The 25,875-nt window shown below is 56.9% G+C and overlaps 2 protein-coding genes across 4 annotated transcripts in view; both read left to right on the forward strand.

Moving 5' to 3' along the window:
* Positions 1-18,124, forward strand: part of CALN1 (calneuron 1) — a 459,316-nt gene extending 441,192 nt beyond the window's left edge. For all 3 annotated transcript variants that reach the window (XM_004761698.2, XM_045074918.1, XM_045074919.1), the window contains 2 exons: positions 740-896; positions 12,777-18,124. In XM_004761698.2, coding sequence (XP_004761755.1) covers positions 740-896; positions 12,777-12,904 — 285 coding nt within the window. In that variant the 3' untranslated portion in view covers positions 12,905-18,124. The remainder of the gene's footprint in view (positions 1-739; positions 897-12,776) is intronic.
* LOC106006705 lies at positions 14,290-19,685 on the forward strand. The gene is made up of 2 exons (XM_045074862.1): positions 14,290-14,356; positions 18,109-19,685. The coding sequence occupies exons 1-2, from the start codon at positions 14,290-14,292 to the stop codon at positions 19,074-19,076; spliced, it is 1,035 nt and encodes a 344-aa protein (XP_044930797.1). The 3' UTR covers positions 19,077-19,685.
* The last annotated feature ends 6,190 nt before the right edge of the window (positions 19,686-25,875 follow it).

Here is a 25,875-nt window from a genome sequence, read left to right on the forward strand (position 1 = left end):
TCCGTGCATGAATTTTTGTATTCTTGGCTTCAGACAGGTCAGCAAACAAGCCCGGAGTCTTTGCGGCCGGCCGCGGCGGAGGCCCTCCTTACCCCGTCGCCTCCCTGCCTGGCGTGTCTGTGGGTCTCCTGCACTTGACCCTTGTGCCAGGGCCCAGGCAAAAGGACCAACCCCCGCGTGGGACGTGCTGTCCTCACAGTGGAGGGCAGGCAGCACCTGGCAGAGGGAGAGAGAGAAGCTGACCGTGTACCAAAAGGGGGGCTGGATCCCATGATCCTGAGATCATGACCTGACCCAGAGCCAGACGCGTAAGCCACTGAGCTGCCCAAGTGGCCCAGACAAGATATGTATATGTAGAGCAGGACAGGAATGGTGGCTTCTTGGGAGGTTTGTCATCATTAGAGACACAGGCACTGTCTGACGTGTGACACAACCCCCGAGCATGTGAGGTGCGCTGGGTGTGTGGGGGCAGCAGGTGCTGTGCGAGTGGGACACCGAAGGAGCCGGTGGCATCTTCTCCAGGACCTCCCGCTGCGGCGGGTGCCACACCCGCTGTGTCCCCGCGGGGTCCCCTGCCAAGTTCCCGCATGTGCTCAGAACTGCACGTGCCGGAGAAACTGCTCATCGGCTGCCCCGCAAGGCTGGGAGAAGTGCCAGGAGAGGAGCTCGGGGTGTTCGGGCCACGGGCTGTGCCCCGAGCTGGGCTCTGGGGACCGTCTCACTCCGTCTGTCCCCACAGTTCGACATGCAGAGGATAACGCTGGAGGAGCTGAAGCTCATCCTGTACCACGCCTTCCGGGACCACCTGACCATGAAGGACATCGAGAACATCATCAGCAACGAGGAGGAGAGCCTGCAGGAGACGTCGGAGAGCTGCCAGACGGAGTTTGAGGGAGGTAGGTGCCCCCGCGTCGCCGCCTTCCCGGGCCGGGCTCAGCGGACGCCGCCGTGTCGTCCGCAGACGGAACGTGCTGGCCGTCGGGCTGCAGTGCCTCGGTCGAGAACCCAGGAACGAGGCTACGGGGTTCTTGCTGCACAGACGCCGCAGGTCATTTACTTTCTTTCTGTTTTTTCCCCAAACCCTGCATTTTTGCAGGACCTCTAGTGACCCTGTCACTAGCGACCATGTCGTCCCTCCCGGGGTCCTCTGAGGTCTGGGATTGGGTGTTCAGCTTTGTGGTCGCTCCGCGGTCGTCTGCCGGAAGACCACCACGCCTTCCGACGCTGGTGGCGACTTGAATCGAGTCCGGGGGCTCACTGGGTGGTCTCGGCCGCCGGGACTGCCTTCTCTGAGGGCCCATCCTTGTGTAAAAGCTTCAGGATAATTACCCCCACTTCTCAGGACCCTGAGGAGCAGCTGACCTCTGTGCTCTGCTGCCCAAAAGGCGCGGCTTAGGAAGATCCTGTCCGTGAAATGACTGTGAACTTAACCATGGAGTTTTCAAAGAAATAAGGTTTTCCTGGGGCCGAAATAGAGACCCATGAGAGGCCATTGTGGGCTCAGGAAAGGAAACTTAAGAAAAAACCATTTACCCGATCCCCTAATTAGTAGAACTTTCCAGGGCAGCTTAAGAACTGAATCCCTCTTTCCGACTTTGAAAACCAGAACTGCTGCAACAATGCTGACGCGTCGAAGAAGAATTTTTTTGCATAGGATTAAAACAGGGTATCGGCACCCGCCATTTCCCACGTGTGGGTGCTGAGATTTCTTAGAGGTCAAACTGTTATTTTCTGTTGTTTTTTTCTGAACGCTTAAAGGAATCAGTGTACACAGTGGGTGAGCTGTCCCGTGGCCACCAGAATAGCACGGGGCTGTCTGGTCTTGGAGCTGCCACGGCGCAGCGGCGGAGCACTGTGGCAGGGAGTCTGCTCGGGACAGGGTTGGTCCCGGTGGCCACAGTGGCTCATTCAGCCCTGCGCTCCCCCAAATCCTGTCTGGACGGCTTTGTGTGCAGGATTAGAGGCTGTGACAAGAGGAAACAGGAGGAGACGTTCATGGTTCATGCCCCGACGGGACCAAATGAACTCAAGCCTAGGAAACAGAGCGTGCTGGGTGGGAAGGGGCATCAACCTGAGGGCAAGGCCCCTTCTGAAGACTTTCAAATTTAAGTTTTCCCAAACTGTTGTGAATGGCGAAGGTGGTGGCACAGAGGCTGCCTTGGTCTTGACGACCCCTGGGCTGTAGTGTCAGTGGCCGTATCTGGAGTGGGAGCCACGGGAGAGCTGGACGGGTCGTAGTCAAGGCCAGGATTTGGGGGTGGCAGGATTTGGGGGCGTGAGGGGGGGAAGGAGGCGGAGATGGGGGGAAGTTGGGCTGCGTGGTCACTGGCCTCCCCCGGTCCCGTCTGGTTTTTCCCGGTTCAAATAATAGCACCGGGGGCTCCAGCAAACACTCCTGAAGTGGCGGGAAGCGTATTTCTGGGCATTTCGTTTTCCATAAGCGCCTTCGTTTGTGGATCACTGTTTTGTTCAGAGAAATGCCACAAGTCTTAGTAATTTGGGCAAGGTCAGACTGTGCACGGGGAAGTCATCTGAACTCTAAGCAGTGTCTTCTTATTGTCCAAGCGCTCACACGTTCGTAAAGGAAGCGACTGAGAAGGGAGTTTTCCGAACGAGGTCTCACCGCGTCTGCTTTAACTGATGCGGACGTAGAGCGCGGACAACAGCCACCGTTTCGGGATCCGGGGGGCCGGGGGCGGGGGTGGTAATTGATAAGTTCCAGTCACTGCACTAAATGCTTTAAACTTTGTGGTCTTACTTAGTAAAAGAAACACTGTTTTATAACATTGCTTTTTGGAATGACCTGTGCAACCTTGGTTACGTAATCCACTTTGCTTGTGATCACATCAGACAGTTGTTTTCTGTATGTGTTTTGTATTTTAAATATTACTATGCTTGGCCCCAAATGCAAGCTCATCGCTTTGTGGTCAGTTTTTTTCCAGTCTTGGGTAGGATCAGAGTCACTGGTGGATTTATTTAATGCCCGGAGCCCTCTCCTTGTTCAAGGGGCTTCCTTGATTGTACTTACGGGCAGAGTTGTCCTGGAAGAGATGCCACACGGGCACTGAGGCCCCCCCGTGACCTAGGACTAGAAGAGTCCGTTTGGGGCCCATGGCTGGCCTTGACCTCCTCCCTCCCAGCCAGGGAGCGCTTCTCTCCTGCTCTTGAAACGTAGTTGCAGCAAGTGCGTACCCAGGCGAGTCAGCCAGACGGCGGCCAGCAGATCCGTGGGGACTGGGAGTCTGGCCCTCCTTTGTGTCAGAGGAAGGAATCCTTCAGAAAGAAAAAACCTAAAAGTGTAGATCTTTGCCTTAAAAAGATGAAAGGGCACATCTGTCTCTGAGCAAGGAAGGAGGTGGTCAGTGAAACTGATGTTGTGTTGGGGGCGCCTGGGGGGCTCAGTGGGTCGAGCCTCTGCCTTCGGCGCAGGTCATGATCCCAGGGTCCTGGGATCGAGTCCTGCATCGGGCTCTCTGCTCAGCAGGAGCCTGCTTCCCGCTGTGTGGCAGATGCTGTGTGGCAGAGGGGGAATTTAAAGAAGGTCACATCATACAGCTCCGAGCACAGCAAGGTTAGGGTCAAGACCCCAAGATTTGCACAATCCGTGAGACAGAGCCAGTGAGACGAGGGTGGGAGACCTTCCATGTGCCGGCAGCGTCGTTTTACAGCTCGACTCTGCTTTCACTTTTCTAGATCCTGGGTCTCAGACTCATCTGAGGGTCCGTTTCTGTCCGCTGAGTCAGGACGCAAATGTCCTTCCCTATGAATGGAGACGTAAAGGAGAGACGGGCCCGGAGCCCAGGGGGTTGCGGCCCCAGGATGGGAGAGGTTTCTGTGTTTCTTTTTCTCCTTTTTATTTTCCTTTTGGCTTGATGTTGTTGTCTTCACTTGTTCGAGTTTTAGGCCGACGCAGACCACAGATACATGCATGAACAGGTACACGGACACGCACACACGCACATGCGCACGCGCCCCAGCTCCTCACACGTTCTGGTCCGCCTTGTCTTCATGGAGGACAGAGCTCCGTGGTCATCAGCAGGAGGGGCTCTTCCCATCTTCTCCCGGGAAAGGACAGGGGACAACAGGACGAGACTCCAGGCTCCACAGAAGGAAGCTTTCCGGGTTCTCCCGGGGACTCTGAGATGGGGGTTCATGCCGTGTGTGGAAGGACCTACAGAAAACCTCATTGAGGCAGGGAAGAGACTAGAAGAATCCAACTCGAGGCTCCAAGGGGCACCTTTCCTCTCTCCACACGCCGGACTTCTGGATGAGACGTTACACGGATTGGGTCAGGAAGCTGACCGGCTGTCACCCACTGTGCCCAGTGCTCTGGGAGCACCCATGAGGTCACGGAAGCACCCGGAAGTCAGGGCCTCTCCAGCACGGTCCGTAGCCCGCAGCCAGCACGGCCTCGATCCCAGGAGCATACCTGGCATGACTTTCAGGCACTCCCCGTCCCCGCGATCTGTTTGAATTCTCTTTTTCACACAAATTATGCTCAGTGTTCCAAGGTGTCTGTGTTCCCGATTTGTGTTCTAACCATTTGGAGGAATAAACACGTTGGTGTCCACCAAAGTGCGTGAGATACAAGAGTCTGGGACTCCCACAGTGCGCACCCACCGCCCAGGCTACCTAAGAGCTTCTGTTTCGCCCCTTACGATCGATCACCAGACACGTTGCATTTGGAGAAGCTCAGGGACACCGAGAGGCAAATTCATGTTTCGTTATTTGGTTCCGGTTGCTGGCACATGTGAAACGGAGTGGTATCGTGGTTGGATCCGCTACCTGCCGGTCACCAGATCTGTACGCAGGGTTCCCGTAACAAGTGATACTGTGTATGAAGTTGGACTTGCCGCTTCCCGTATGTTTACTGATTAACTCATAGGATATAGTCCAGGAGGTCAAGGGCCAGGAGGACGTGGCTGTCCTGCCGGCCAGACGCTGGGAATTCGTTAACCTGGGCAGCTGACCTGAGCGTGTAGTTCTGTGGCCCGACTGGTAGAGATGGGGAAAGTGAGACTCGGCCGAGTGCTGTCCTTTGTCCAAAGTCAAATCACAGGAAAGGACTTGAACCTGGGGCTCTCTGACACAGCCCTGCCCTGGCCTCTTCATGGGTTCCTCTGGGCCCTTCAGCCAGACGTGGGCGTCGCAGACTCCTTGTCGAACGGCACGCCGTCATTACTCATTCTTCATTCTGTCGCTGGAGAAATCACATTATATTTGGAAGTTGGGGAGAAGTGCAGCAAGACTGTGTGAGCCCTTTCAAGACACGTCCCCCAAATGTTGTCCCTAAATGGAATACCAGCTGTCAGATTTTTCTAGACATTCTGACAACACGCACAGCAGAAGGAAGTAAAGCAAAATCATCAACGGGGGAATAAATAGTTTCTGGGAAAGGCATGGCAGAGCGGCTCTGCGCTGCTCCGTGACGGGATGATGGACAGAGGGAGGAATGTCCAAGGACGTGACACGGGCCAGGCAGACCCTGAGGCATCCCTGTGTGGGTCTGTGGGTATGTTTCCAGCCCTGTGTAGACCAGATACGTGACCCTGGATAAGTTGCTAGTTTTTTAAAGATGTATTCGAGAGAAAAGTAGAGAGAGGGGAAGTGGGAGGAGGGGCAGAGGGAGAAGAAAATCTTCGCGCAGACTGACTCCCTGCTGAGTGCGGAGTCTGATGCGGGGCTCGATCTCCCGACCCCGAGACCATGACCTGGGCCTAAACCAAGAGTCAGACGCTCAACCAACAGAGCCAATCAGGCGCCTCGACCCTGGGTAAGTTACTTAAAAACTCTCTGGGCCTTCTTTTCTTCATCCGTCCAATGCAAAGTTTGGACAAGGACGGTGACATCCAGATTCAACAATGTCTGGGCCCCCTGGAAGGTCAGAAAGAATCTGCAGCCAAACCCAAGGTCTCCAGCTCGGCCGTCGCTGCTGAAGCCCCAGGATTCCTCGCAGGATGTCAAATGCACACCCAGATGGCGAGCCTTGCCCCGTCACCGGGCTGTGCGCAGTGGGGATTTCAGGCCCATTCGAACGAAGGGGGCATAAGATGTCATCTCTACCATCTGCTCACATTTTCTCCAGTGCTACGACTTTCCTTAAATAAACCCCTTTCTCCTTGGGGAAAGGTAGGAGGTCACGGTGTAGCCGAGGCCCGTGGCTGGCAGTGAGAGAGGACACGGTCTGCACAGAGATTCGTGGCCTCAGAAGGGAAGGGATTTTTCTTCTCTCCAGGAATCCTCCTGGGCAGTCGTGGCGGAAAGCTTTCTGGAGCCGTCAGTGCGGGGGGTGAGAATCTGAGACCCCGGACAGAGAGCCGGAGGCCGGTTTGGACAGACGCCAGGAGGTGCAGAGCTCAGGCTCTGCGCCCTGAGCGAGCCCGGCTTGAAAGCTGCCCCGCGCTGCCCCAGGCATTTGGCCCCTTGCCAAGATGCTTAGTAACTCTTCAGAGCCTCGTGTTCCGCATCCGAGAAATGGGAGTCGCAGCAGGACCCTCGTGTGGTTGTTAGGAGGACGAGGCGCGGTCTCGCAGGAGAGTGATTTGTACGATGCTTCGCACGGTAGGAAACACTCAAACCACCAAACCAAAACGGGCTGCCCCAGCCCCGCTTCTGTCCTTCTCAGGCTTCTTCCCGGAGACACCGCAGGACCCACCGCTAGAATGCCGCGTCTTCGCAGGCATTTGGAAGGCATCTGGGACGGGGACCAGATCTGCAGGGTTTAGACATTCTTGGCTCGTTGACTGCTAGAGTCCTCATTGCCAGCGCTGGACTTCCCAAAAGTACTGGTCAAAACTCTTGGTTTTAAGTAACAGAAAATCAACCCAGAGCCGCTTAAACTTAAAAAAGATAAATAAATTAAAAGGCGCACCGGCTCAGATCATACAAGGCGTCGGAGGAATGAGCTTTGGCTGACCCGACGCAAAGAGCTCAAGGACCGCCTCCCCCCTCCAGCCCCAGCCGCGCACATTCTCGCTCCCCAACGCTCTGTCCTTTCCTCTCTGCCACCTTCGTTCCTGGGCAGGCTCGCTCTCCCCTGAGGGACAGGATTGTCTCCCGGAAGACTCGTCCCCATTCCGAGACCAGCTCCCGCCAGTCGTGAGGGGCCCGTGTGCCTCGAGCTCGGCTCGCTCGCCCTGGCCAGTCTGGCTTGGCGCGGCGGGAACAGTGAGATGCTGCACGGGGAGCTCCACTGGGGAGAGGTGCGGATCCCCGAACCAGGAGACGGGTTTTGTTCTAAGAAGAAAGCTCGGTTAGAAAGGCCAAAGCAACCCCTGGTGCACGGTGAACCCTCAAAGCAAGACACAGCTGATGGTTGGAAACCGAGATGCTTCGTGGTAAGGAAGGAGCCAGCTCCCAGCCCAGAAGGAGAGGAGGCCCCTGTTCCCCTTTCGGGGCATCACGCAACAGCCTCCTGCTACTCCCTCAGCGACCACCACGTCCCGCTTGCCTTCAGGGCTCACCTGGAGTCCCCAAGCGTCCCTGATTTCTCTGATGGACAGAAAAGTCTCTTTCAGAAGCTCTTAATTAGTATCCCCTTTGGCCCTGGAAATATTCAGTTTCATAAAATCAGAAAATGTTGGGCCTGGAACACTCACAGAGTGGGAATAGCCCCCAGACCTGGCAGGTCTGGCTTATGGCGAGAACCACCTAAGATGGGTTTTATAGGGTTTTGTTTTTAAACGTTCCTGAGCCCTCAGCTCCCGGCCAGAAATATCACTTACATAGGTCTGTGTTCGGATGATTCGCCAGAATCGTTCAGATTCTGGTTTGCCTCATTGGGAAGTCGGTGCCTCCAGACGCGCAGCCCCATTTCGAAGAGATGAAGCCAGAGGGGTTATGAGCCCTGTATATCCAGGAGTCACCCAGCTGGTCGGTGGCAAAATGCATGCAGACTCTGGTCTCCAGGAGAATATCCAGGAGTCGCCACTGCCTGTCACTGGCCGAGTGGACAGCATGAGTCTCTGGGAGAAAGAGAAAGCAAAAGGAACGGCCTTTTGCTGGATTCACAACCCGGGTCCTGCCCTGGCAGCCAGGACTCTGCAGGAGCTGGGGACCTGCTAACCAGCTTTCCAGAAAACTGCGGACCCCGCTTCTCTGTCCTCCTGTGTCAGCCTCCCCCGCTCACACGCCAGCCCTGTGTGCGTTTGGGGTGCCTGCCCTGGCAGCCACGAGCAGAGAAAGGGAGCACTGGGCCTGACGGACAGACGGACACGGAAAGGATCGCCAGCCGCATGACGCGTTGGTGCCATTTTCACGTTCAGTTTCAAGCTCCTCAAAAAGAGCTACCGTCTGACCCAGAAACCTGACTCCTAGGTCTGCGTACCCAAGAGAGCTGAAGACACGTCCACGCAAAACCGCGGATCCGAGTGTGTTTGCACATTATCCACAATCGCCAAAACAGACACAGCCCCAGCGTCCGTCGGCAGTGATAGGACAGGGTGGCCCAGAGGAGTGAAGCGGGAACGCTCGCCGCGGCTGTGCCTGGGCCGGGCTAAGTGGAAGGCGACACGGAAGGCTACGTGGTGTGTGATGTACTTGCAATGCCCAGGGCGGAAGCAGCTGAGCAGCACTGCCAGGGCCGGGGGCGGGAGTGAAGCGGGACTCCTGGTGTGTGTGGGATCCCCTTTTCGGGCGGTGAACGCATTCCAGATTTAGGCAGCGGCGATACTCTCACAGCGTTGTGGATGGACTGAATGTCCCTGGTACTTAGTACGGGAATGCCATCTCCGCGAGAAATGAGTGACGATTGGGAGTTAGGCCGTTACAAAAAACGTAAAAGGATCAGGCTCTTTGAGAGCAAGATGTTCAGGAGACGCCTCCTGAAGTCCGCAGTAAGCCCCGAAGACGTGCGGGGGAGGGCACTGGCCCCCCCAGCGGCGAGAACAGGTGCCCGGAGTCTCGGGCAGCAGGCCGAGTCCATGCGGGGGAGGCCTGAAACGGAGCTCGCTGGGCAGGGAGGCAGAGTGGTCGAGGAGCAGAGGTGGGAGACGGGCCAGAGGTGGCCTGGGGTCCTCCCTGCCGAGCCTCGGAGCCGGGGGGACGCACTCCCCCAGCAGGAAGCCCTCGCAGAACGAGGCTGCGGGCTTGGGTGGTGCGTCTGGAGCGTCGCTGCGGGGAGGGCGGCGTTGGGACCTGTGGGCCTGGGCTGGAGGCTGCGGGAACAGGAGAAACACGAGCAGACCTTTCCTGCCGCCCCGAGGGGAGAGGAGGAAGTCTTGCGTTTCTTTAGCAATTCTCAGTTGGACGCAGCTTTCACCTTTTTTTATTGGCTCATTCATCTTTGAGATCATTCTTGACACCAGCAGAGCGGTTACCACTCGGTCCTCGGACAGAGAGAGAGAAACTGAGGCTCAGGAAGCTCAGTCACTTGCCGGGGGCTGCTCCTGAGTGGTGGCTAAGAGGAGCCCTAAGCCGGGTTCATAGTTCACCCTCGGCCGCCCTGTCGTCTCATCGCAGACGCAAAGCCTGGACACAGAAACCCCAAAACTACAGCACGATGCACACGTCCGCTCGCCAAAGCCAGCCGCCAGGGACGGTCAGCAAACCCGCGAGCGCGCGGCGGGCCGTCCCCTGCCAGCTGGAGCAGGTGACGCGCCTTCCCTTTGGCTCTTCCTATCGCAGAGCAGAAGATCAAGGTGACTGAGTTTGTGCAGAGGTTTTGAACCTGGGTCTTAGAGTCCGACCTGCCTCAAGCCCCACCTCCACCACTGCCAGATGAACTTGGACCTCACTGCCTGGAGCGTCAGGCCGCTCACCTGTCAGCTGACGCTCACACACCCCGCTGGCCGGCGCGGCCGCTACCTAACCCGTGATTCAGACGCGGGTCTGGCTCTGAGGTCGTTCCTTTTGTGCTTGGCACAGGCCGAGCGCATTGCGAGGGCTGCAGAGCCCAGGACCCTCATCAAGGCACAGAGGCTGAATCAGGAGCTGAAGGGTGACGTGTTTCCAAGCTAGGGACTGAGCGGGACGCGCCACTCCGCCACTCCGTTTGCAGGACTTTGGTCTGGACTCTGGTTTGCATGGCCCCAGGTACCCACTGTTGGGTTCCCCAGGCCTTTTCTCCTTTCTTCTCTCTCCGCTCCCACTGCTTTGAAGGGTTTTCGGATCAGAGGTGCAGCCGCTCTCCTGGGGGATAATCCTGTTGCCTGTGACCTTGTTTGCTGAGTGTCCTTCACAAAGACCGGCTTCAGCCAAAAATTTCTCCCTCCTGTAATCACGCAATTTTTCTTGGCCTTCGCCAGCCCTGGGGACAGAAAGGTAGCTGACTGCCTTCAGAAGCGTTTTCACGCCGAGGAGCTGCGCGGAAGAAATCAGCCAGTCCGCGGAACGTGCTAGATGCGCTCCCTCCGCAGCCTCCGTTTCTTCTCTGCTTTGGTCCTTTTCCTTCCCCAACACCACGTCGTGTCTCCCGTCTGCGCGGGCACCGGTTTACATCTCGTCCGTTCCTGGAGGGGCTGGGGGAGGCACAGCTCTGCACCCAGGAAAGTTTCTTCCTCCAGATAAGAATTTTTAAGATTCTGAGACCCAGACCTGATCAGCAAGTCGAGAACCAAACCAGAAATGCTCCGTAATCACCCAAGGAAAGCAAAAAGCCCCGTGGATCGAGAGTTAAAGGTAACAAGAGGCAGGAAGAGAGGGTGGCAGAAATACGGGAGTTGAGCCCAGGGCTGCCCCAGGGAGCCTCGGGTGTCTGTGAAACGCGGCTGGAGAAACCCTCCTGGCTGACACACTTCTGAGAGACCCTTGACAAGCCCCGGAGACCCCTTCCCTCCAGGCAAGCTCTGCCCATGGAAACCTCATGGGCTTCCTACTTGTTCCCTGTTATTTCCAGGGATTTCAGAGGCGCCACTGAATGCCAAAGGGAAGACGTACTTGAAACTGAACCATTTTTTGGTTCTTTAACGGCATGTGGACCCTACCATGACCTTGCTCTTTGGCCGATCTTCTTTTCCGCTGAGAGACTGTGAGGCGCATGAAGGGAAATTGCATTTTTTTCTAACCCCCGGCCCCCTCTGTGCCATAATCTGACCTGGAGAAGAACCACTTTCCCTCTGCTGAAGGTCTGCGAAGGTTGAAGGTCCCCTTCTCCAAAACAGAAGGTGACCTGAAAATGTTCTCCTGTCCCGGTATTGGGTTTCTTAACACCTGACTCTGAAGAACCATCTTTCCCAACACTCCCCGCCCTAGGTCCCTAACGCACACACTCACACACGCACACCCGTCAGGCCCCCCAGCAACTCAAACTCCATCAGGTTCTTTGACGCCACTTAGTCCTGCTGAATCGAAAATTCTGGTGCCGGGGCCCAGCGATTCCCTAATCACCCGGAGAACCGAGGAATTCATGAATTCCCGCCTTCCGCCCCCAGAGCTTTGACTCAGTAGTTCTGCCACGGGACCCAAGACCTCACACGCACATCGGACTCCCAGCTGGCACCGACGCAGCTGATCTGGCGCGTGGCTCCGGCGCAGGTGGCTTCCCACTTGCCTCCAGGGCACAGATTTCTGCCACATGCTCAGTGATAAGTTGTGTGCAAAGACCACGGACGGACAGACAGATGGGAAAGGCAAGAGGTGCAGACCACCAGAAGAACAAGGAGGAAGAGAAGCTGGGCCGGGGAAGCCATGCCTGGAAAAGAGACCTGTGCTTCCTCCGCACGCTTTATCAAGGACGTTCCTCCTAGTGATTTCCACTTACCTGTTTCCGGTCCTTGTGACTTTCCCATGGGTTCAGACCTCCGGTGGTTTCTCAAGGGCCTTATCAAAGTGGTGGCACAAGACCCAGCCCAACAGAAAGGATTAAGAGAGCACAAGGATCCAAGGACCGACACCCTGGTGCAGCAGCCATGGAACAGGAACACCCCGTCTCTGGAATGTCTGAGGGGCTTTGTGCCTCCCTCCTCCTCACTGGTCCTGTCCGCGGGCCATGTGGTCTCCGCTTCTCGGGTTTCAGCAGAGTCACCCAGTTAAACACCGATGACTGACCCCCTCTCTGGCCTTTCTGATTCCGTACATTGGGATGGGGCCTGGCCTGACCACCTGCATTTTTTTTTAAAGATTTTTATTTATTTATTTGACAGAGAGAGATCCCAAGTAGGCAGAGAGGGAGGCAGAGAGAGAGGGGAGCCCAATATAGGGCTCGATCTCAGGTCACCGGGGCCATGACCTGAGCCGAAGGCAGAGGTTTAACCCACTGAGCCACTCGGGCGCCCCAGCACTTGCATTTTTAACAAGCTTCCCGGGCATGGATGCTGCTTGCCTAGGGACCCCGCTCCAGAACCCCCGGTGCGCGTCTGAAGTCCTACCGCAAGCCATAGAAGAGTCATGTCCCCCAATAGTCCCCAAGGACGACGCCAGGAAGACAAGTGGCTTCTGGCCCGGTGCACACAGGGAGAGGAACATCTGGCCCTCTCTGCCTGCAGCGGGGGACTCGGACAGGAGCCCGTGTCCGGCGGAAATCAACAAAGTAAAGCCGGGTGGTGCCTTTGGGGACACCCCAGATTGGTACCTTATTTCCTCACTCAGAAAGTCCCTGTAACTCTACCGTGTCTGGGGGTTTGTAGCTCCCTCTGAACCTCACAGCTCTCCTGGGTTTTCTGTTACAAAAGTGTTGCCGTTTCGTCCCATTTGCCAGGAGAGGCCATGTCCAGTCTGGGGGACCGGTCCCCGACGGGATCGTGGGTGCGCCCGGTCTTCCGCCCAGGAAGTGGGCTTGTGGAGGGGGAGCCCGGCCTGTCTCACCGTGTCCCTTCTCTCTTCTCTCCCCCGCCCCCCAGTGCACTCCCAGAAGCAGAACAGGCAGACGTGCGTCCGCAAGAGCCTCATCTGCGCCTTCGCCATGGCCTTCATCATCAGCGTCATGCTGATCGCCGCCAACCAGATCCTGCGCAGCGGCATGGAGTAGCCGCGGCGCCCGGCCCGGCCTGCATGTGCATGGCCTGCGCCGACCCGGCTCCTGCGTGCCCAGCGCGGCTCCCAGCGGGACCTGAGGCCGCAGCGCAGCCGGTGTCGCTCACCCGCTCCATCTCCTTGGCAGGGACACAAAAGGGCTGTCTTACACGCTTTAAGGGTTTCCTTCCCAATGCAATAAAATAGCCAGGAGTTCCAGTGACTGCGCGCACCACCCCTTAGGACTCTGCAGACAGACAGACTTCTCAGCTCGGGGGTTTCCAGTGGCAGCCCCGACAGCCAGGGCGCAGCACCCACGGGCCCCATTGTTCGAGCCCCAACCCCGGGCCAACGGGAGGCTCCCGGCTGGGGGAACCCTCCGCCCCACGGGGCTGACTTACGGGACAGGGGGGCTGCCCACCCCACCCTGGCCTGCCTCCTGCACCCCGTGGAGCCCCCCCAAAGGCACAAGGGGAAAGCCATCGACGGGGGTGCAGCGCCTGGCTGTGCGCAGGCCACACCCTCGCCTCCGCGCCCCCTGCCTCTCCTGCAGGACCCCTGCGGGCAGAGGTGGGGATGCTGGGTTCCCGCCCACACTTAATTCTGTTCCTGGAGCCCGGCGCACCAGCACCCCGGAGCCTGCAGAGCCCCCACCCTCCTCCCAGCTGGGCCACCCCTGCTGCCCTCCGCGGACACGGAAGCTGCTCACGGGCATCTGTCCAGACACGCGGACTGTCGCATACGTCGGTCTTCCTCTTGGGCGACATCCGTCTTTCCTGACCACTAACTCCCGCTGCACGCTTGTCCTCCGACTCGCATCCCCGCTCCTGGGCGGACCGGGTAGCCCGGGGGTGGTGCGGGGCAGGACCGAGACCAGGGGGAGGCGGTGGTGCAGCCCACCCCCCGCCGTCGGGCTCGGAGCCGGAGCCCATCTCCGGCCCCGAGGCCCCATAAGTTCAGGTCCGGGAGCCCCTTCCCCGCTTCTCATCTTCAACTCTGCTTCGTTCGTCTTCCCCGGAGAGAGACAGTCCGCGCTGCACAGACGAACGGTGGAGCGACTGTTTCGCATGGCCCCTCGCAGCACGCGATTCCGCAAGTGACTCCTCTTCACAAGGAAACGAAAAGGTGTGAATCAGCTTAGCCCGCACGACAGGTGACTCACTGCTACCGGTGGCGGCAAACTTCTGGGGACGGGACAGGGTTCCGGGGCGCGTGTTCGGGTCCGGCACTGCCCGGCCTCCCCCGGACGCCCGCCAGCCACCGCCGCGGGGTCCAGCGGCACAGCCGGCCGAGCCCGTGGTCTTCCCACGTGATGTTTCCCTTTGTACTGGCCAAGCTCGGGTCTCCACGTCTGTCACGGGGCTGTCCTGCTCCTCTCATTCCGCGGCGTCCCGAGGCGACATGCTCTTCCCGCTGGCTCCTTCCCTCTCCCCGGAGCTGAGGTGCCAGAGTCGTCCTGGGCTTCGCAGTGCGGTGGGTGTCCCCGATGCCGTCCCCCGGCACCCTCTCTCAGCTTTCTCCCCACTGCCTTCTCCGACTTGTCCTTTTAGGGTCTTTTTAGGGTCTTTTTGGGGTTCACCTCTGCAAGTGCCCCAGGCAGCAGCCGGGGGCGACCGCGGAACCCCCCGCCATGGGAGATGGTGGTCCCTCAGTGACGAGCACAAGTCAAACTAGGGTTTGAGCCATAGTGTGCAGGACGGAGCAGGGGAGAGTCCCCAGAGCTGGGGGGTCGAGGTCCCGCTGGGAAAATGCCTGGAGTCCCGCCCAGCCAGGCCAAGGAAGGCAGCAGCCTGCCTGTCCGTCTTGCCCGCCCTGCCCTGCCTTGGTGCACACCGCACACCTGCCTCTTCTCTCTCTCCCCCTGCCCGACTGACCGCGGCCCTCAGGGTCGGCGCCCGAACGAAGACGGGTCCGAATACAGCACTGACACGTAAGACAACTTCTTTAGTTTTGCCCAGAGCAGCTTACCTCCCCGACGCCCCCCCCCCCCCAGCTGGACTTGGACGGGAAGGAGCCCGTGGACCGCTAGACCATGTCCTCCTGGGCCCCAAAGTAGATGGGATAGAGGCCCCCGGGCATGACTCCTAAAGGAACCTGCCCCGCGAGAGGGGAGTGCAGGGCTTCCCCGGAGGTCGGGGGGCGTACAGGAGGTTGGAGCCCGAGGCAGGGGCAGGGGCGAGAAGGAGCTGTGGAGAGGCAGCGGCGACCTGCTCAAGGCCTCGGCGTGCCCTCCCCGGAGAGGACCCCGCCCCCCGCCCCCCAGGGACCAGTAAGCAGCCGGTCCCACACCGCGGGGACCGGAGCAGCACGCAGCCCTCGTGCCGAGAGAGGACAACGCAGAAGCTGTAGCACGATCTTGGAGGGGCCCCGCCCCGGGGGCCTGACACACGGCACCCGGCAGCCAAAGTGTGGGGGGACAGGCCAGACCTGGTTGCATTCCTGAGACTTCGGGCGCTAAGAGCTTATTCCCGTGGCGTGACCCGTGGCTGCTCTGCCTGGACAGTCTGTCAGAGGGGTTGGGATTCCTCGTAAGGCCTACGAGCTTGACTTCTGGCAGGCTCCGGGGCCCCCGCCCCATTCTTGCTGTGAGAACGGGTGCCCCCCCAGACCACGCAGGTGGTGACCGGGGAGGCATTTTGCTAGGGGGACAAGGCACACACGTAGGCCCTGACCCACCAGAAGCGGTCTGCTGTCACCCCAGACGCATACAGAGCCCTAAACAGGACCCAACATGGGAACTATTAGAAGTGGCTTCCAGAATGTGTGTGGGTCCCACGTGACCGATCTGGAGAAGGAAAGGGGGTGGGGACCATGTTGCCATGGCAGCCCTTGCACTGCTGCCGAGTTCGCCAAGGCAAAGCAGGGAACGTTTCCTTAAGGAGCACGGGCTCTGCCTGGTGGCAGCCGGAGTCCGCGCGTCCACGTCCCCCGGGGCAGTAAACTACGCTCTCGAAGTCGGCCGGTTCCTCTGCCTTTCCTGGCGTTGTGATGCCGCCCTGCCGTTGCTCGGGAGAACGGAGCTCCCTGAGAGCCGGTGGCTTCCGCCCCGCCTCCCACCCCCCTTCCCAGGGAGCAGGGACCCCTTCATCTGGGCAAAAAGGCAGAAATGTCATTTGGAAGGCAGAAAATATTTTAAGCTTCAATCTTTAAAAGCATCTGTTTGCCTGTTTAGACGCTCTCCCACGAGCCAGAAATGTGAAGTTTTACGTGTGGTCTCAAGCAAGCCCAGAGGCCTCAGAACCTTCTAGGTGTTTGGTCTGCGGGAACGAGATGTGCGCGAGACGGGTTCTGTCCCCACACCCGCTCCTGTCTCCGACCTCACACACGTGGTCTCCTGTGTTTAGCCAGAAGAACCGGGTGAAAGGCGACAGGCTCGTTCCGACGGCAGTGACCCTCCCAGCCTCCCCCACAGAATCAGAGAGGGACGGATCTAAGGCGGGGGGGGGGGGTTTCTCTTTTCTTCCAAAGGCCTTCTCTAGGCTCAGGTCCAGACTCAGGTGATAAATCAGAGAGTTTTGCTCTTAACTCATAGCCAGTCGCCTCCCCGGGACCGTGACAGAACAGCAAGGGTGTGACCGACCGCCAAGCACAGGTCCCGGGTTGGCCGGCCTGGCCACGTGTGGCTGCACGTCCTGAAGCCCCGTCCTGCTGTGCCATCGCCCTCGACCCCCACGGACGCTGCGGAGCTCTGCCCCCGTCCCCCACGATGTCCCAAACCATCCTGGGTCGGTCTCCTGCACCGTCTCCCCGGAAGCCCATAGCGACAGAACTCACCCCGTCCCGCGGAGACGCAGGGACACCCGGGACCCCGCCGCAAGGAGACACCCCGTTTTCCTATAGTGCCATGAAGATGCAGACGGGCCGAGCCCAGACTTGAGACTCGGCACACAGCGGCCGCGTTCCCAGGACGGCTGTCTGGAGCGCGGCCGTCGGCCTTGACCTGACATCAGAAGTTCCCCGGCGGCCTCTTCCGTGACTCTCGCAGGGCGGAGGGTCCACACCTCGTGGCCCTGCCGTAGCCATTTTCACCCCTCATGCCCCAGCTGTCCCCGAGGGCGGGGGATCCATCCGAAACAGAAAAGTGCCATTAGCCAGCAGGGAAGGTTCCAGCTTGAATGCCGTCAACCACAGTGACCGGAGGAGGAATCCCGCGGTCCCTCGTGCCCCGGCCTCTGCGCGAGCCGGAACGGCCGAAGAGTCCAGCTTCCGCTCATGCTTCCTGGGACTAAGTCACCCGGGACTGTCCCCAGGGGTGTGGCCCTGCCAGAAGTCCTGGGTTTGGGGAGGAACACGGTGAAATGCACAAACCAGCCGCACATCTCTCTGTCCCGCGCTCACTGTGAGTGCGTGTGGCCAGGGCGCGTGGCTGTGCTCTCTGCCTTGCACTGGCTCGGGACCCTCCTGACACGGTCTCAAGGAACGTGGTCTCAAAGCTCAGAAGGTCTTTGTGGCAAAAGTAATTCGATTCCTTGGGCTTGATATAACAGCCACGAAGAACAGGTGTCGCCAGTCCATGGAAGGCAGTGAGTTTCCCTCTGAAACTGGAAGACGCGCCGCGGCCCCGACGGCGGGTAGCTCGGCGGCTGGACACCCACGCGCGGCCCCGCCCTCACCCCCTTCTTCCCTGAGCTTGGGGCGCTGGCTGGCAGGACTGGCTCTCGCCACGCTAGACGCGACTTCCTCCCAGAGAAGGGCTGTGGAGGCTGGAATTCCCCATGGGGTGAAGAACGGGCTAATTAGGAGGGAATATTCCAGCGAATGGAAAATTCACGTGTGCTGTTGCTCCCTCCCTGGACCTGTGAAAAGAAACACGGTACAGGGCCGCACAGGCTGGCCTCTGGACGCGTTCCCGGCGTGTCTGGCCTACTGTGGTGTCGTACGAGGCACCGAGTGCCACAGGGCTGCTGCCACCAACCCGATGCTTGTGACACGGCGGGCAAGCGTCGAGAGGAAACCGGCCGGTGACTCACCTTCCCCCGGGGACGCGGACACCTGCTGAGCTCAGAACGCCTCTCCCGGGGTTCCCTCTGGCCGCAGACCTGTTGAATAAGGCCCGGAGAGCGGAGTTCAGAGCCAGAAGCGCGGGAGCCCCATCACGTGAGGACGCCACGTGCTTCTGCCCCCGACCAGCCCTGATGACTCTGAGTGACCTTCGGTCCCCGGCCTCGGGTTTCTGACCTCTAGAGCAAAGGGACACCAGAAGCCCCCCTGCACCATGAGTCTGTCTGTCTGAAACGAGTCAAACGCTGCCTAGACACGGGAGGGTCCCTCTGCCCCCGGGAGCGGCGCCGGGTCCGGCACTTTCTCTCCCAACGCGGCTCCCCAGAGGCGCTTGTAACCAAGTGTGTCTCTCGGTCTCGTCTGTGGATGAAACCGTGCGAAGGGGCTCGTGTCCAACGTGCGGCGTCTTGCGAGTGAGGGTTTTCTTTACTCCCCAAGGTCTTGCTGACTCCAGGGAACACCAGAGAGGGGCTTCGCGTCCCCTTGTCAGCCGGTGTGAAAAGGAGGGGGTCGGAGCACTTCTCCGCACATCCGCGCACAGAGTTCGCGGACAGGGACGGGTGGGGCAGAGCCAGACCCCAGGGAGAGACGGGGCTCTCCGTCGGAGCAAGCCCGCCGGAAGCCACCGAGTGAGGAGCGCGGCCTCCACACCTGCGCCCCTTCCTTCCTTCCTTCCGTTTTCTGGCCGTTCCGTACACGTGGTGTGGTTTATAGTTACTCGTGACACGGCAGGAGGACAGTCACCGTCTCCTGACTGTCGGGACGAACATGGGCGCTGGGGGGACACCAGCCACTGCGAGCGTCTTTTGAAGGCTCAGGGGTGCCGAGCCCGGGCCGGGCTTACATGCGCCCCAGCCCTGAGAGTTGAAGGGCAGGATGAGGGGCTGCTGGACCCAGGAAAGTCCCAAGTCCTTCTGCCCTATGATGACAGAACATCTAAGTCTCTGTCCCTTTTCCCCGTCCTAGAGTGGACTAGGGCTTTTGTACAAGCTTGTTTCTCTACAAGCCCTCCTGTTCTCCCCTGGAAAAACCCAGCCTGGTCAGGAAAGGGTCCTCAGCTCCTGGGAGAAATCTGCACAAGCCAGAGCCTCCCGGCTCCCTCCCAGGAAGATCAATGCATATTCTTGCTGTCTGACCCAGAAATCTGGTTTCAGGGGATCCTTGAAAGGTTTCTTAGTGGGGTTTGATTTTCCCCCTAATTCTGAATCCAGGAAGAAGCTCCTTCAAGGACTAACCAAAGACAATGCTCTTGGATGGGAATCCGATCCAGAAAGTCTGGTCAGCAGTGGGCTGGCAAACTCTCATGGGGGGGGGGGGGTTCGGCGTCATGAGACTCGGACGTGACTCGTTTCTCGAAGCACAGTATAGCACAGTTAGCGGCTGGGTGGCGACCGGAGCACCGCTGAGGGCTGCGAGGGCCGGTGCGCCCGGAGCCCGCTGCGCTCGGATCGAGAACGGGCCACGAAGACGGAAACCCTGGGCCACAGTCTTCCCATTTACCTCATACATGTTCCTTTTTTCTTTTTCCTTCCGTATTAGGTGATGATTTCTGCTATTAAGTGGTGAGAGAGTCAGCAGACTAGTCACAAGAAAATCTTTATATAAAATGTAAATATTAATATAAATTAACTTGGCATGCAACTTACTAACCCATGAAGTATATACTATCAATACGTTCTCTCAGTGTATAAAGGGAAACTGACTGCCATATTTACCAGATGTTTTCTGTAACCAAACTTGTCTGTAAATATATAATCTGTATAAAAAGAGTCTAATTTACCATTATTTATGCAATAGAAAAAATAAAAGTTTTTTTTTCTTTTGAGGAGAGACTCAGTTGATTATGGGGCGCGTGCTTTGCAGACCTGTCACAGAATTCCCTCCTGGGACCCCGAAGGGCACGCGGGTCCGTTTGGGTCGAGTCCCGCGTCCCCCGCTTCCAGGAAGCAGCTGGGGGACCGGGTCTCGCACTGGGGCTTCGGAAGAGAGTGACCGACGTGAGGGGAAAGCAGCCGACTGCGGACTGCGGTGAGAAGCAGGAAGCCCTCCTAGCGGGGCAGACAGTAAACTGAGAAGACTTCGCAGACACCCAGGCTAATGGGGTCATCCTGTCGGGGTTCCCTTTGCCCAATTCTCCCCTCCACCGCCCCGGGGCGCAGCGGGACACTCCCGGGGCGGGGCAGGACACTCCCGCAGCTTTCGGAATTTGCAAAGTTCCTTGAGCTTTGTCGGCATAAACAGAGACAGCCCTTCCCTGACATCAAGGGGGAAACAGACACCACCAAAAAGCGAAATGACTTGATGGAGGACACCAAGGTCCTGCCTGATTTGGGGCCAGAACCTTGGCCTCCCGGCCCCAAACACCATGAGGGCTTCTTAGATTTTCTTTACTTTTCAGAAACGTTATCACACATCTTCCCAAGTGTCTTGTACTTAAGCCTAAAAGCCGAGTTTCCGTCTGGGTGGCATCTCCCAGGGGACCCTCTTGTTAAGTGTTGCATTTTATACACCTTCTCAGGGGACACTTAACAAGGTAAATTCACTAAGCATTTGTTATTGTTTAAAACTTCTAAAAATAGAGTGTTCTAGGCATACAACAGTGTTTTTCTCTCTGCTGAAGGGGCCGCTGGCAAATTCCAGTGAGAAGGACTTGGATTTTATCTTCTCTGATCCGATTTTTGACTTTTTTTTATTATAAAGGAGCATTCAGTCACGAATATTGATTCTCCGGGGATCATTAACCCAGCGGGGAGGGTCCCGCAGGATTAAAATCCCAGCAGGGGGCTGACAAAACTCTGTCTCTGACCCCTGACCACGCAGATAGTGAAGCCTGAACACGGGCCCTAACTTGGTAAGATCCAAGGTAAAACAAAGCGCTCCCTCCGGTTATGAACATACTTTTAAACCCCACTGGGATTTTTCCATAATTGTGATCAGTGAAGTTCAAAGGCTTTTCTTGGCTCATCTGTGATCCAACCACGTGCCCAGTGAGAAAGCTGGTCCCGCTGCTTCTCCTGCCGGTGCTGGGAGGTCCACCTGCGGTAAGGAGCTTAACCTTGGGCTGACCGGGCTAATGTGTGCGCCTCGGGCTGTGTTCCCAGGCGTGTCTTACCTTGGTCTTCTTTCAACCCAGTGGCCCAGGCTTTGATGACTGAGCGATGGGCAGAGCCAGGAGCCACCGTGTTCCAACCCACCCTGCTGAGCACCCCCGGGTCCTGGAGCGCGCTTGGGGCCATGCTCTGGCCCCCGAGCATCAGCCACTGTGAGGCCAGAAGGCTCTTCTGCTTGGGAGAGGTTCAGAGTCAGCCAGGACCCTGCTCTCACACTCAGGTTTCCTAGGATGAGGAGGGGAGATGCAGGCGCCTCCCGCAGAAGGGCTTCGGGGCTGTGCGAAGACGCTGGCTCACACCCTCCGGGGTTCACGGCCTGACATGGCCGGCCGGGGATCAGGAGCCACTTCTCTGATCTCAGGAGTACTTCCTGGGACGAGTCTCCTGGCTCGGGGCTGCGGCTGTAGCCCACAGCCCCCGTGCACAGCCCCAGAGGGTGTGCGGGCCGCGGAGACCTCTGCCCTCCCTCCCGGGGAGGGGCCGCTGGCTTAGGAACTGGACGGTCTTGATGGGCTTCCTTCCCGCCTTTCAGTGCCAAAGCCGTGGCGGCCAGGGTGTCCCTTGGAAGCCCAGGGGTGGGCGTGGGTTTGCCGAGCAGGTGACATTCCCCGTCGCCCCGTCTCCCCGAGGTTCATCGGGATAGCAGCAGGGTCAGACAGAGCAGAGAGAGGGAGTGGACTGCCTGGTGTGGGAGTGACCGCTCAGCAAAGCTGTTGTTATAAATGAGCACAAAAGACCCTTGAACAAGAAAAAGAAGCAAGAGGCGGAGGCGGGGGACAGCTCTGGGCCTCTTCCATGGACGTGAGCCCTGGGTGCGAGCTGGGGCCCTGGCGTCTCCCGCTGCCTCGGGCAGCAACGGCAGAAGCACCGGCAGAGCAGGCACGAGCGCGCCGCCGTGAACAGGCTCGGCTCTTCCCAGCCTTTCGGAACGAAGAGGAGCAGCCCCGGTCTTCGCGCGTTCGAGCCTCCGTGCTCGCAGAGCCCAGTTTCTTCTAGATCAGAGCGTCTCCAGCGCCAGCCCCTCTGTTCCTTCCCCCAGGCTTCTCTTCCGAGGGTGCAGTGTCGAGTCGAGAAAAGGGAACTTGGGTGGGGGGAGCCCCGGAGGTTTCTGCGGTGCCGTCATGTAAGGGGGTCCGGGGGCTTGTGTGCAGGTGGGGGAAGGGCGGGCTCTGCAGACTCCAGGGGTTTGTAATCGTGAGCAAATGACCTCAGCCCTGCGACTGAGACGAGTGTCCCATCTCAGCCACAAGAGCTTCTCCTACTTGTCGCTTTATTTCCAGCGGCCAGCGTTGTGCCCGGTGCACGGTCAGTCCTCCGCAAACAGCCGCTAGATGAATAAACCGGGTCGCCGCAAACTGCCCGGATGTCCAAGTCCTCTGGCGCCGCGAGGTCCCCTTGCTCTGCCATCGCCCCGCCACCTCCCTCCCCCCATCCTTGAGCCCTGGTTCCCATGCCTCTGTCCAAATCGGGCAAGCCTGGATCTCCGCATTCGGGGGCGTCTTAGTTCTTCCCGCCGGTCTAGGAACTCTTCACCCTGTTTGAGAAGCTCGGTCCAGCTCCTTCAGCTTCGTGAAGCCGGCATCTGGTGCCAAAGAACGGGGCTCGCCTCTGGCTCTCCCGTCAGCCTCCCCGAAAGCCAGAGCAGCCGGCCCTTGGGCTTGGTCTCCGCAGGGATCAAGGTCTTCCCAGGCATAACACAGAGCCCTCCTGGGCTGGGACGGGGGCAGTTCTGCCCCTGCCCTACACCGCTCCCTCCTCTTACCTCTGCAAGATCTCCCTCAACACCTGTCGATCGCCAACCCCACCGTGTAACCCCAGCCTTCATCATGTGGCCGGTGCTTTAGCAACGCTTTGGGTAACTGGCAAGTGTCCGCCAGGTACTAACAGGCGCAGAGAGAAACATAAACAAGACACCGGGAGCCTGTAGCCTAATAGAAGGAACAGACAAGTCAGCCTGGGTCTACAGCCCAGGGTCAAAAGCCCTATGGAAGGATTCGTCTCAGAAAATCACAGCAATACAAAGGAGGGGCATCAGTCATGTGAAAACATTTTTTTTTTTAATTGTGAAATTATCCACCATGACCAGGTGGGATTTATCCCTGGGATGCAAGGGTGGGTCAACGTTCGCAAATCAATCAATGGGAAAGAACAGATCAATAGAGAGAAGAACCACGTGGTCCTCTCAATTGATGCAGAAAAACCATTTGACAAAACACAGCATCCGTTCCTGATTAAAACTCTTCAAAGTGTAGGGATGGAGGGAACATTCCTCATAAAATCCATCTATGAAAAACCCACAGCGAATATCATTCTCAATGGGGAAAAACTGAGCCTTCCCACAAGATCAGGAACACGACAAAGATGCCCACTCTCGCCACTGTTGTTCAACGTAGTACTAGAAGTCCTACACCAGTGATCAGACAACAAAGAGAAATCAAAGATTTTCACAATGACAAAGAAGTCAAACTCTTCCTCTTCACAGATGACATGACACTTTATATGGAAAACCCAAGAGACTCCGCCCCCAAGTTACTAGAAATCATATAGCAATTCAGTCATGTGGCATGATATGAAATCAATGTACAGAAATTAGTTGTTTTCTTATACACTAATAATGAAACTGTAGAAAGGGTTATTAGAGAATTGATTCCATTTATAATAGTACCAAAACCCATAAGATACCTTGGAATCAACCTAACCAAAGAGGTAGAGGATCTATACTCGAGGAACTATAGACCACACATCAAAGAAATTGAAGAGGACACAGAAAGATGGAAGACCATTTCATACTCATGAACTGGAAGAACAAACATTGTTAAAATGTCTACACTGCCCAGAGCAATCTACACTTCCAATGCCATCCTGATCAAAATACCAGTGGCATTTTTCACAGTTCTGGTACAAAACAATCCTAAAATTTGTATAGAACCAAAAAAGACCCCAAATCGCTAAGGAAATGTTGAAAAAGAAAAGGCTGGGGCATCACGTTGCCTGATTTCAAGCTTTACTACAAAGCTGTGATCACCAAGACAGCATGGTACTGGCACAAAGACAGACACATAGACCAGTGGAACAGAGTAGAGAGCCCAGATATGGACCCTCAACTCTATGGTCAAATAATCTTTGACAAAGCAGGAGAAAATATCCAGTGGAAAAAAATCTCTTCAATAAACGGTGCTGGGAAAATTGGACAGTTATGCATAGAAGAATGAAACGACCATTCTCTTACACCATACACAAAGATAAACTCGAAATGGGTAAAAGACCTCAATGTGAGGCAGGAATCCATCTGAATCCTAGAGGAGAACATAGGCAGTAACCTCTTCGACATCGGCCACAGCAACTTCTTTCAAGATATGTCTCCAAAGGCAAAGGAAACAAAAGCGCAGATGAACTTTTGGGACCTCATCAAGATCAAAAGCTTCTGCACAGCAAAGGAAACAGTCAACAAAACAAAGAGGCAACCCACGGAATGGGAGAAGATATTCACAAATGACAGTACAGACAAAGGGCTGATATCCAAGATCTGTAAAGAACTCCTCAAACCCAACACACACAAAACAGATAATCACGTCAAAAAATGGTGAGAAGACACAAACAGACACTTCTCCAAAGAAGACATACAAATGGCTGACAGACACGTGAAAAAATGTTCATCATCACTAGCCATCATGGAGATTCAAATCAAAACCACACTGAAATATCACCTTACACGAGTTAGAATGGCCAAAATCAACAAGACAGTAAACAACGGGTGTTGGAGGGGATGTGGAGAAAGGGGAACCCTCTTACACGGTTGGTGGGAATGCAAGTTGGTGCAGCCACTTTGGAGAACAGTGTGGAGATTCCTTAAGAGATTAAAAATAGAGCTTCCCTATGACCCTGCAAATGCACTACTGGGAATTTACCCCAAAGATACAGATGTCGTGAAAAGAAGGGCCATCTGTACCCCAATGTTTATAGCAGCAATGGCCACGGTCGCCAAACGGTGGAAAGAACCAAGATGCCCTTCAACGGACGAATGGATAAGGAAGATGTGGTCCATATACACGATGGAGTATGATGCCTCCATCAGAAAGGATGAATACCCAACTTTTGCATCAACATGGACGGGACTGGAGGAGATGATGCTGAGTGAGATAAGTCAAGCAGAGAGAGTCAGTTATCATATGGTTTCACTTATTTGTGGAGCATAAGGAATAACACGGAGGACATTGGGAGAAGGAAAGCACAAATGAAGTGGGGTAAATGAGAGCGGGGAGATGAACCATGAGAGTCTGTTCTGTGTACCCCGAGAAATAAACGTGAGGGTTTGGGAAGGGAGGGGGTGGGATGAAGGAGGGCCCGTACCGCATGGAGCACTGGGTGTGGGGCATGAACAACGCATCTTGGAACATGGCATCAAAAACTAATAATGTATTTTACAGTGACTAATATAACACAATTTTAAAAAAGAAAAAAAACTAAAAAAAAGTTTCAAGCGCATGTAAAACAGACAACAGTATAGCTATCGTGCGCATTTAATAGAGGTCAGTGTTCTGAGATTTCTCTCTCTTGCTCTTCCACTCGCTCCCTCCTGCTTCCCTCCCTCCAAGAACCCGGGCCCACGGTCCCGCGGACGCTGCGGCTCGTGTCTGCCGCCTTCCCTTCCACTCCTTCTTCGGATACGATCACTTTCTGGAAATTGCTTGTTCCCATTCACATATAAATATATTTTAAGATTTTTAAAGATTTTATTTATTTACTTAGAGAGAGAGCACGAGCACAGGCAGAGGCAGGGGCAGAGGGAAGCAGGCTCCCCACTGAGCAGGCGCCGGAGCTGGGCTCGATCCCAGGACCCTGGGATCCTGACCTGAGGCAAAGGCAGACGCTTACC

This window comes from Mustela putorius, unplaced genomic scaffold, assembly GCF_011764305.1.
Source record: "Mustela putorius furo isolate JIRA1106 unplaced genomic scaffold, ASM1176430v1.1 tig00000139_pilon_pilon_pilon, whole genome shotgun sequence".
Lineage (NCBI taxonomy): Eukaryota > Metazoa > Chordata > Mammalia > Carnivora > Mustelidae > Mustela > Mustela putorius.

What these genes read in the sequence shown, in the direction of transcription:
- LOC106006705 (XM_045074862.1), top strand. Translation starts at nt 14,290, where the DNA reads ATGCTCTTCCCGCTGGCTCCTTCCCTCTCCCCGGAGCTGAGGTGCCAG. An exon ending in GAGTCGTCCTGGGCTTCGCA is followed by an intron (nt 14,357 to 18,108) that starts GTGCGGTGGGTG and finishes CTGCACCATGAG; the next exon opens with TCTGTCTGTCTGAAACGAGT.